The following is a 12,368-nucleotide window of genomic DNA, read 5'->3' as shown; positions in this document are numbered from 1 at the left end:
ATTAAAAACCAACTTATTCAAACTCCTCCAATCCATACAACTCGGGAATCCACTCTAGTGGACCCCTACTGAAACTCCAAACTGAAATGAAAGTAAAAACTGAAGATAAAATCCAAATCGAACATCTGGAAAGAAATCCTACGTCATCGGTAGAGTGGAAATCTATATCTGCTCTGCTTGTCCAAGCTTTAATCCTGGAACTGATGAACACCTGAAAAATAAAGGAGTGGGTCAGGCCCACATGCAAGTCCTATTCTACTATGATCCAAACAGTAATCTGATACACTGATACATCCTAGGAAAACTCAACAATATCTAGAGTAGTCCATAGATATATATATAATACACACTATAGGACGCTCGCTAGTCCAGTAGGTCTGTCTCAGCTTGAATAGAAGGCAGCATGCAAATACGCACCCGAGGGTGGGCATGAGTACCTAGACCTATTAGGGAACAACACCTATGTCTAGTTATCCATTCTAGGCGATATACACGCCTTAACCGTGGTCATGAGACTCAAGCTCATACCACGGCACCATATAATATATATATAAAGTCCGTACTCCTCCTAATACAAAATACCATCCATCTGTGTAGTGGTCTAATATATGTATAACAAATCCATCCTGAAACCATAGTAGGTCATTCAATTCACAATTGATATGACACATATAGGTGATGGACTTAACCTTTATGATTAATCCATACCTTAATCCAAGCTAGGTAGAACTTAGTGTTTGAACTAGTCCATACCTAGTATGTCACCATCCCATACCGGTACATACAATCCTCCAGTGAACACAGTTGACAAAACAATATTAAATAGTCATCAACCACACTCCAGAATATGCACAAGATAAATTTAATGCATGTACATAAATGTTAGACATTCATTATAGAGCCCAAAATCCAAATCCAATAATGTAAACTGCTACAATAAATTTAAGCGATCACATTCACCAACACAGTCCAAGAATTGATACCGCTAATAGGATTTTAAGTATCAATTACATCCAAGCTAAGCATAGGAAATTTTAGTTAATTCCCTATACTTATAATACTATGGAAATATGATTTATATTTATAGTTAAACCATATATAACAATCTTGCTAAGCTTCAGAATATAAACCTAGCAGATCGTCCGACATTGTCCACGAATTGATAAAATTTCATAACAGTTTAAGTACCAATAAACACAATCTAAGTATAGTTGAGTTTAATTAAGTCACCATACTTAGAACACTGTAAGAAAAATATATGATTATATATAATTAGATTATATATAAAACTCTTGCCAAATTCTAGTAAATAAAATTAGCATAATAGTGAGCAAGTTACAAATTTCCTCTTGGGTTTTGCATGCTCTATTCCTCAATCCAATTGTGAATTTATATTTTTCCATCACAATTCCAGCCTTATACAGTCCCATACATCATTTAAACAATTTAAATTAATTGCAGAAACCAAACAGTTTTAAAAAAAAGCCCACGTTACAGTGTATTTCAAGATAGAGCAGGCTCTTAAAATGGGAGCCTGCTCTATTTTCAACCTAAAGCCAGCTCTAGGATCTTAAAGCCGGCTCCATGACACCTAGAGCTGGCTCTCCCCTTTGGGAGCCGGCTCTAAGAGGTTTGGAGCCTTCTCTCCTTCCTCTTAGCAACCCTCGTCCGTTTTAGCTTCAATTGCTTCAATTCCGGTGATTTATAAAACTCTCTGTGATGTTTTTAATGCTTGTTCTAAGCTCTAACTCAGTCCTAGGTTCATCTTAAATCTCTTAGATCCAACCCAACATGTATAGGATCTAATTTTTAAAGCCACGAACACAGAACCTCTGCTAGAAATTTTTAAGCAAGTTTTTACAGATTTAATTCCAATTAATTTTGTGCAATTAAATACTGTTCTATGGACTTGTTTTAGAGTTCAAACTTAGTCCTAGATTAATTATGAGGCATCCAATTATAATACTAAGCTCAATTAGAACAATACTTAATTGTAAACATAGAAGGAACAGATTACAGAATTTCAATGATTATGAAAAACAGTTAATACAATGAGATCAAATAAATTCATATATGCATGGAAGACATGTAATTATGTTTGTTTCAATCCGTTTTAGCCTTTAATAAAACCCTGGAGTCTAACTAGACATGCACAGAACACAAATTAAAGGGAAAGAGAAGAACAGAGACTTGTCTTGAGTTTTAGACTTGAAATTCTAAACCTCCGTCTCGAATTTGTCCGTCAACATCGTCGACTACTATTCTACTCCTCCGGCGCTCTTAGTTCAACACAGAAAGACCCCGTTCAACCTTCCTTGAACCTCCCTGTATATTACTCAAGCTCACTCTCTCTTTATCTGTCTCTATCTCTCATAACTCTCTGTAACGTGAATAGATTTTTATGTATTTTATAAAACTCTAAACCCACATAAGATTATATTTATAGGCTTAATACTCCAACCATAATCCTTGTATAATTAGAGCCCTAGTGCAACTCTTAATCGGCCCAAGAAAACCTAAATTATAACCTATGTCGACTAAGACGTGAATTTTAATTTAGTTAAAACCATAACTTAATTTACTAATTAAATCACATAATTCAATTAAAAACAAATAATATAATTAAATCAAGTAATTCAAGTAATCAATTAAACAAATAAAAATACAATTAAATACACTAATTAAATTCTTCAATTAAAACAAATAATACAGTTAAATCAAATAATTCAAGAAATCAATTAAACAAATAAAAATCCAATTAAATATAATAATTATATTTCAGAATTGTCCTTTTAAAATTAGGAGTATTACACACCGTCCCATACCGGTGCATACAATCCTCCAAAAAGTATAATTGATAAAACAGTAATAAGTAACTCATCAACCATACTCCAAGATAAGCATAAATAAAGTCTAATACATATATGACCATTTTATGCATTCATTACAAGACTTAAAAATCATGTTCCAATCCTTTAAATTGCTAAAATAAGGCTAAGCATTTAAATCCTTCAAACAGTCCATAAATTGATGCAACTTACAACAAATTAAAACATCAATTTAATCCAATCCAAGCATAGTTATTTTTAGATAATCCACTACACTTATAACACTTTTGAATTATAATTAAACACTATTAAATCATATACAGAAGATTTGCGAAATTTCAGTAAGCAAATAAATCAACAAATCGATATTCAACATGTAGGCTTTTCTTTTAACTTCATGGGAGCCGACTTTAGAGACCTAGGAGCCGGCTCCATACTCAAGGGAGCCGGCTCTATCTTTGAGGGAGCTGGCTCCCTCCTTTAGAGAGCCAGTTCTCTTTCCCTAAGAACCGTCTTTCCCATTCTGTTCATCTTCTTCGCCTCCAACAATGTGCAAACCCTCTATACTACTTAAATTTATATTCTTAGGGTTCAATCTCTGTCCCAGATTAATTATAAGACATTATTATGCATCAACAACATAAATTAAACACAAGTTTAAAACCAACGACAACAAGGTTTAATTAGAAACTTCAATCAACCACAAACCAGTTTAATTCAACGCAATTAAATACAGTTCAAACATGCTTAAAAGATATATTTTAACGTCAATTTAAATCCTAGATACTACCTAGGCATGCACCAAACATAGGCCTAAGGGAAGGAGTTAGAATAGGAACTTGCCTTCGGTTTCAGTTTTGAAACCTTAAACCACCGTCTCTAAGTTTTCCGACAGATTCTAGACTGCCGTTTAACACCTCCGTCGCTCTTGGTTCAATCTAGAAGCAATCCCTTCCTTCTTCCTTTAGCCTCCCTAGTTATCTCTTAAGTCCCTCTCTGTTTTCCTCTTAAGCTTCCCTCTATTTTCCTTTCAACTCTCTTTGTACGTGAATAGGGTATTCCCAACCCTAGACAGATGTACTTATAAATTTATAGGCTTAAGAAAGCCATAAACCCTAATCCTAATTATGCTCAGAGAAGGAAAAGAAAAACAATTAAATTTATAACTAAGTCGGCTATACCAAATACATGATTACCTAGACATGTAAAACCCAAATTATATTTTAGTAATTAATAAAACTAATTGAATCAAATAAACCAATGAATACATTTAAATAAAACATATAATTCAATTACACCATTTAAACAATTAAAATAATTAATTCAATTAAATAAAATAATTAACTCAATTAAATAACAATAAGGTAAAACAATTAGGCAAATAAGCAAATAATCAAATAAAAATGCAATAAAAGAATAACTAAAATGCTGAGCCTATCCTTTTAAAAAATTGGGGGTATTACAGAATGTTGATGAGGCTCTTCAAAATTCTGATTAGCTTACGGCTATACAAGAAGAATTGATTCAATTTGTGAAGAATGATGTTTGGGAATTAGTGCCTCAACCTAATGATGTTAATATCATAAGGACCAAATTGATCTTTAAAAGTAAACTTGATGAACATGGTTTTATGATGATAAATAAAGTTAGGTTAATTGCACAAGGATATACTCAAGTTGAAGGAATTGATTTTGATGAAACTTTTGCACCTATTACTAGACTTGAGTCTATTCGATTTCTTTTCACTCTTGTATGTCACTTTAAATTCAAATTGTTTCAAATGAATGTTAATAGTGCTTTTCTAAATGGTATTTTACAGGAAGAAGTTTATGTAACACAATCAAAAGATTTTATTGATCTACATAATCCTGATTTTATGTTTCATCCTAAAAAGGCTCTTTATGGTTTAAAGCAAACACCTAGAGCATGGTATGAGAAGTTAAATTCTTATCTAATGCACAAGGGCTTCAGAAGAGGATGAGTAGATAAAACATTGTTTATTTTCAGGAAAGGAAAAGTTTTTTTGTTGCTCAAATATATGTGGATGATATTGTTTTTGGTGCTACATATGATAACCTTGTTCATACTTTTTCTTAATATATGAGTAATACTTTTGAAATGAGCATGGTTAGTGAACTAACTTTCTTTCTAGGTCTCCAAGTGAAATAACTTGATGATAGGATTTTCATATCTCAATCAAAATATGCAAATGAACTAGTTAAGAAGTTTGGTATGAAAGATTTAAAGTATGTTCAAACTCCTATGAGTACTTCATCCAAATTGGATAGAGACTTTGATCCTAACAAGATTGATCATTTCTTGTATAAGAGTATGATTGGTAGCTTGTTATATTTGGCAGTAACTAGGCCAGATATTTCATTTAGTGTAGGTGTTTGTGCTAGGTATCAAGCTGATCTTAGAGAACAACATATTCTTGCAGTCAAGCGCATTATTCGTTATGTCAATAGTACATTGAATTATGGATTGTGTTATTCTTCTGAGTCTAACTCTGAGATTGCAGGCTATACTAATGTTGATTGGGCTGGCAACAAGGATGATAAAAAGAGTACTTCAGGTGGTTGTTTCCATGTTGGTACTAACCTTGTTTCATGGTACAGCAAAAAGCAAAATTGCATATCTTTATCATCTTGTGAAGCTGAATACATTGCTGCTAAAAACTGTTGCACACAATTGTTTTGGATGAAACAGATGCTTCTGGATTATAGAGTTGATCAAGGTACTATTGCTATCTTTTGTGATAATACTAGTACAATTAATATTTCAAAGAATCCAGTTCTACATTCTAGGACTAAGCACATTGACATTCAACATCATTTTCTTATGGAACTTGTTGAACAAAATTTCGTGTCTTTGGAAAAAGTGCATACTGATCAGAATTTGGCTGATATTCTCATTAAACTATTAGATGCTCCTAAGTTTTCTCATTTTAGGAAATCTATTGGTATCCGTTGTCTTGATTAGATGCATTGCAAAGACATAGTCTAGAAAGGATTTTAATGCATATCTTGAGAGTCTAGATTATGTTTTTGGGAAGTTAAGCAAACCATATTGATTGCGTATGTTGAACACAAGGAGTTTAATGACACATGGATTACATGTGGAAAGCATACAATGGCTAAGAATTAATGAAATTGGTTTTGCTTACTTATTTTGTATAGTAAATGAATCATTGATAGTACATTTACTTGAGATATCATTGTTTTGGTCAAAGATAATGTTGATGTGATTGATAATTGTCTTGGAATTTAAACTTGATTTATATATTTTAGACCAAAAGAGTGAAAAGAAAAGAAAATTGAAAAACAGCTTGGAATAAAAAGTTTTTTTTTTGAAAAAGAAAGAAAAATATTTGTTATTTTTAAAAAATAAAAATAAAATAAAGGTGAGATGGAAAATGCTACCTTTGGGATTTGTCTGAAAGTTACCTTGAATCGAAACAAATGGGAATAAAGGAAAGAACTGGCTGCCCATAAGTGTGAAAGCCGCCAATGTGCCAAAAAAAAAAAAAAAAAAGGGTCTTTTGCACATGTTGATTGTTTGATTTCTAATGGTATGTGATATCATTAATTTATTATCTGAAATCTGAACAATTAACAGATCATATGTTTTTGGAACTTGGTGGTGATTTTACTACACTTACTAAGTTTATGGAACTTAAAAGAATTGATCTTGGTTATTTCTGTTAATATATATAATCTTATGAAGTCTACATTCTCATTGGTTTCAATTTACTAGATTTATATGGTTGATTGCTTCCCACTTCTAAGATTTTTCTTCCTTGAGACCCTTGTTAATTTGTGACAAACAGAGGGAGAGAGTTTAAAATCTTATCATTTAGGGGGAAAGATACTTTTGCATTAAGGGGTAGAAAATTTAATCAACGCAATGTAAATGTAATGCAATGCACGTTGATTGTTATTTTTATGCTTGTCTTTATTTTTTTTTATTAAGCTTCACGAGTAGTTGTGTTTGAGCTAATGTGCAAATTACAGGTTACTACATGTGTTGAAGCTTCATGAGGTTCAAGAAAATTTCCGCGTTTTATTTCCTTTAACAATCATTATAATTTACTTTCCTACTTGGATAGATTGCTGAATTGTTTTTAGGGTTTTGTCATGAAATTGCCAAAGAGGGAGATTGTGAGATATATATTTTGTAATTGGCTAATTTCATTATCAAAATAAGTCCGATCGAGTTGTAATTTTTCGGTTCAAAATTTTCAAGATTGAAGATCGGATGCAGAGTTGAAGAAGTTCAAGTGTTTATGATATACTACACTCCGAGATGATGAGAACAATATTCTAAGAAGTTTTGAGAGATAGTGAGTACATTTAGGAAGGGTTTTGAAAGGTTTGGAACAAGTTTTTACATTCTGTCCATCTTGAACTGGTTCAAGATTTATCAAACAAGTTCAATATCAGTAGAACTGCCAATGTTTCAAAACTGATAATCTTGAACTGGTTCAAACGGGCTGAACCGGTTCAAGAATCTGAGGGATTCTTTACTGGTCTTCTTAAACTAGTTCAGCCCCTCTGAACCGATTCAAGGTCTCCTAGTAATATTCTAATTTTCAGTTTCCTTTTTCTAAATGTTTCCTTTTTTATCCCAACTTCTTTCCAAGTCCTATACAAAAAAAAAAAAAAAAAAAAAAATCATATTTTTAGAGGGATTAGAACTTTATAAACTCTATATAAACCTTGTCATTCTTATAAGTTTAATTCATGGCTTTAAAGAAAATCAATTCTATATTTTGAGAAAGCCTTTTAGAGAGAGAAAATTCAGAAAATCAAATTTGATTATTCTGAATTTATTTATGAGAGCACACACATATATTCATGAGTAATTTAGTGGTGTTGTTCTCTATCTCATTAGAATTGGAGCTATATTAAAGATTCAGAGATTCCGAATGAAGAGCATGATTAATTATTCTACATCAAATTCAGATCTTGAAAAACAGGAGTAAAAGCGATCACACTTTGAAAGGGTTGGAGCATTCGAGGAATGTTGTCTGATCTACCTGCTACTCTTCTACAAATATCAAGCATAAGCCTGAGGTCAAGTTGTTGTTGGACGGGGAGTCGCAAAACCAGAGGATTGTCAACAATTGGTGTTTGGTAGAACGATAGGGTGTGAGCCAGAATCAAAATTTGGTGTACTTTGTTTCAAATATAGTAGATCGGTTTACTTTGGACTGAATAATCCATGAGATTTTTCCCATGCAAACAGTTGACGTATTTTACCAACTGGGATTTCCTCGCTAAAAATCCTGGTGCAATCTCTCTAAACTTTTACTTGCTTTACTTTACAGTACTTATATTTGTGATTGTGAATGTTTAAATTGATTATATAATTTAACCAATCATAAATTGAGCAAGTTGACCCAATAATCAGATCTAGGTCATTAAAGGAGTTAATCACAATTAAAATCAACTAACTGTTTTCGCACCCCGCGTAACTCTATTTTCGCACCATGTGCCCATAGTCCTCATGTCCCTTTACTCGATTCAGAGCATAAAATAGAGTACAAACACAACAAATCAAATCAAATCAAGCAATGCATCACCAATATAATGATTGCTGTAATACCCCTAATTTCAAAAGGATAGTCCTGGTATTTAATTTAATGTTTTAATTGAATTTTTAATTGTTTAATTGTTTATTAATTGGCTTTTTGTTTTGCTTCAATTTATTAATTGGCTTTTTGTTTTGCTTTAATTGTTTATTCATTCAATTATTTTTATTTGTTTATTTATTTAATTTTTTTTTTATGTAATTGTGTTAATTATTGATTTAATGGTATGAAATTATTTAATTAAAAGTAATTGTTTTCTAACTTCACGTTACAGTAGGGTTGGTTGCATATATGGTATACACATAAGTAGCCGTCATGTTTTTCACCTAGATTGTGTTATGGGCCGAGTAATCTGATTAGGGTTTAACTAAGTCTAGGGTTAGTGTGTTCTATAAATACTTATCTAAGAGGTCTGCCTAGTGTAACACCCCCACATTTTTCACGCATAAGTTGATCAGGCTTATACACGAAAAACGAGGGATATCAAAAACAATTGGCAATATACAAGCATGGAATACAATATGATGATAATAAAAGAATTTAGACAAGAAAGGAATACTAAATAATACAACATCCATCCATCCTTTATTTAATACAGTACTTCATTACAACTTGGAAATCCTATATCAAGGATCCCTAAATATAACCCTGAGAGTTCAACGTCAAAAGTAAATAAAAACTGAAACTGAAGTAATACATAAAACTTCTACCCTGAACTGGATCGTAAGAGTAGATGAGTTCGGATGGTGGTACCACACTGCTAACCTTAACCTTGGAACGGGTACTGACCGTATCCTGAAATAACAACAATGGTGGGTCAACCCCACGAGCAAGTCCTCTCTACTATGACCCAAATCAGATAATCAAATAAATTAATCATTATAAATCGGTTGAGTACTATATCTGTATACATCCTAAGGGAACTATCCCATGTATAACATGACCTCAACCAGAATAGACGGTGATCACTTAGACTCACACTAGGTGGTTAAGTGTCGCCTTTCCCTACCCGGGAAATCAGCTATTATACATGGTGCACGGTACTGACAACATAGACTATAACGAACTACACAGTGATAACACCTCTCAAAGTACTGATGAATATACTGAGTATATCAATTAGGCAACACATGCCAACAATATTAATAAATATACCGAGTATGTCGATTAGGCAACACATGCCAATAATATTAAACCACATACCCCGACAGCCACACATCTGTCTATCGCAACGAATGCATAGGGTATAAATGAGTCTAAACTTATTAGCCAGCTCACATGGTTCTATATGGCAACTCATCCATATAATATAAATGTGACATAATTAAACAGTCCATTTATTTCCTGAAATGCACACAGCATAATAATCATGGTTTGTATATCATTAACAACATAAATAATCCTGCAATGTATAACGGACAATTTATTTGAATTAAAACCATGTAATCATTTAATTTTAACATTAATGATTTAATACTGTTTAATAAAATAATAACACAATTAATGATTAACAATGTCATTAAATTAACTACATCCGTTTAATGGTGATCTGTATTGAAAACGATACAATTAATATTTAAAAATATTAATCGGTCATAATAATAACTAACGGTTAATAAAATAATAATTTAATGTCCCGTTAAACCCGTAAGTACCAACCATAGGCCTAAAAGTGCAAGTTTAAGGTTCTGGAAATTACAAAACAGGCCCTAGGGGTATTCTGGTAATTTCCAGCAGCTGACCGGCCCTTCACGCGCCCCCACGCGCCGCCCTAAGCTTCCCCACGCGTAGCCCTATGTTTTCCACTCTCTCACGCGCCTCCACGCGCGTCTGGCATCAGCCACGCGCGCTCCCACGCGCGTCTGGAGAGTTCCACGCGCGCGCACGCGCTCCCACGCGCGCGTTGATGGCTTCCTGCTGACGTGGCGTCCTCCGGTTGGTTGGCTGCATCACCTTTCCTACATGCGCGCCACACCGGATCAATCCACCTATGCTCCTTTCATCCTACGGCTGATGATTAGCGCGCACCATCATATGGTGTCCCGCGCTACACCAAATCAATCTAAGGATTCACAACCCATCTAATGGCTGCCGATCCATGCGCATGCTTGTTACAATACACCGCAACACACCAGATAACTCCGGTCACCTTCCTCACTGCCGGTGGCCGGAAAACTCGCCGGAGTCTCGCCGGAAATTACAGAAAATGCCCGGAAAATTCCTAAAAATTCTAAAAAAATCCCTAATGCCTTAAGGAAATATTTTTAGATATTTTGAACATCATAGGATAATAACTAATTATATACCATCCTAAATAATTAAAAATTCATTAATTTAATAAACTAAAAAAAAAATCATTTAATAAAATTTAAGCATGCTCTCAGTGCCCCATCATAATCTAAATAATTTAAACAATTAATTTATGGATTCAAAGGGGAAAAATAGATAATAACTTGCCTTTTTGGATTTAAAATAAATCCGCCGGTTGCGCGTAGTCGGGTAAATTCCCTACACCGGTCCAAGCTCCTTTCTTTCTCTTTCTTCCTTTCCACACTCTTACAATGGCTCACTAGAATTTATAATTTGTGTTTAACTCCCTTTCCTTCCTTCTAAGGTAGGCTAGCTAATTTATATACAAATTATATAATATAAATATTACAAATATCTAATTTTTACATTTACTAACCACCTTCCCAACCATATGGCTTCAATTCCACCCATAAACATTGATGAAATCCTATCCTAATCTCTAATTTCATCATGACATTGGTTTAATACTATTATTATTATTATAACTATTATTATTATTAATAAACTTTTATAATAATTATTATTATATTATTATTATTATTATATACAAATTAAATACTTTAATTAAATAATAATAATTAATCTAAAACATAATCAATAAAAATTTCAAAACTAATCATTATACTATATAGAACATAAATCAATATTACATGCACAAATAAATAAAATTAATTAACCTAACACAAAATTAATTTAAATACACTCTTTAAAATTACGGGGTATTACATTCTCCCCCCCTAATAAAGGAATTTCGTCCCCGAAATTCACTACATACCTGTATTAAAAAGCTCTGGATACTTGGCACGGATAATATCTTCCCGTTCCCAAGTAGACTCTGTAGCACTATGATGACTCCACTGTACACGTACTAATGGAATAGTCTTCGTGCGCAGTATCTGATTCCTACGATCGAGAATACAGTAAGGTTGTTCCAAATAGGTTGCATCGGGTTGCAACTCAATCTCACCCACATCAATGTGTTGATATCGATCTTCTTCCCGTAGAAATTTTCGCAGCATAGATACATGAAAAACATTATGTACCCTATGAAGATTATCTGGTAGAGCCAGACGATAAGCTACTGTCCCAATCCGATCTGTAATCATAAAAGGACCCACAAAACGAGGCGATAACTTACCCTTTGACCCAAACCGCATTACTCCCTTCATAGGAGAAACCTTAAGCAAAACCTGATCACCAACCTTAAACTCCAAAGCACGAGTTCGACGGTTAGCATAACTTTTCTGTCTGCTTTGAGCTGTACGCATCCGATCCCTAATGATAGCGATCTTTTCTGACGTGTCCTTAATAAATTTAGGACCCAAAAAGCTGTTCTCACCAACTCCAAGCCAACAGACAGGAGACCTACACGGTCTACCGTACAAAGCCTCAAATGGTGCCATACCAATAGTTTTCTGATAACTATTGTTATAAGCAAACTCTGAAAGCGGCAAATATTCCTCCCAATTGCCCTTAAAATCAAGAACACATGCCCGCAACATATCTTCTAAAATCTGATTAACTCGCTCAGTCTGTCCATCTGTTTGAGGATGGTAAGCAGTGCTAAGATAAAGTTCTATACCCAAAGCCTGCTGAAAGCTCCTCCAAAATCCTGATACAAACTTCGGATCTCTATC

The 12,368-nt window shown here is 33.5% G+C and overlaps 1 protein-coding gene across 1 annotated transcript; it reads left to right on the top strand.

Moving 5' to 3' along the window:
• The first annotated feature begins 5,090 nt into the window (after window positions 1–5,090).
• On the top strand, window positions 5,091–5,810 carry LOC132314711 (secreted RxLR effector protein 161-like). The gene is made up of 2 exons (XM_059813535.1): window positions 5,091–5,565; window positions 5,710–5,810. The coding sequence occupies exons 1-2, from the start codon at window positions 5,091–5,093 to the stop codon at window positions 5,808–5,810; spliced, it is 576 nt and encodes a 191-aa protein (XP_059669518.1).
• Window positions 5,811–12,368: the final 6,558 nt, after the last annotated feature.

This window comes from Cornus florida, unplaced genomic scaffold (genome assembly GCF_030987335.1).
Source record: "Cornus florida cultivar Cherokee Brave unplaced genomic scaffold, ASM3098733v1 CherokeeBrave_3.0.0_Hap2_Chr06, whole genome shotgun sequence".
NCBI classification, from domain to species: domain Eukaryota; kingdom Viridiplantae; phylum Streptophyta; class Magnoliopsida; order Cornales; family Cornaceae; genus Cornus; species Cornus florida.
This window is presented reverse-complemented; position numbering and strand designations above follow the sequence as displayed.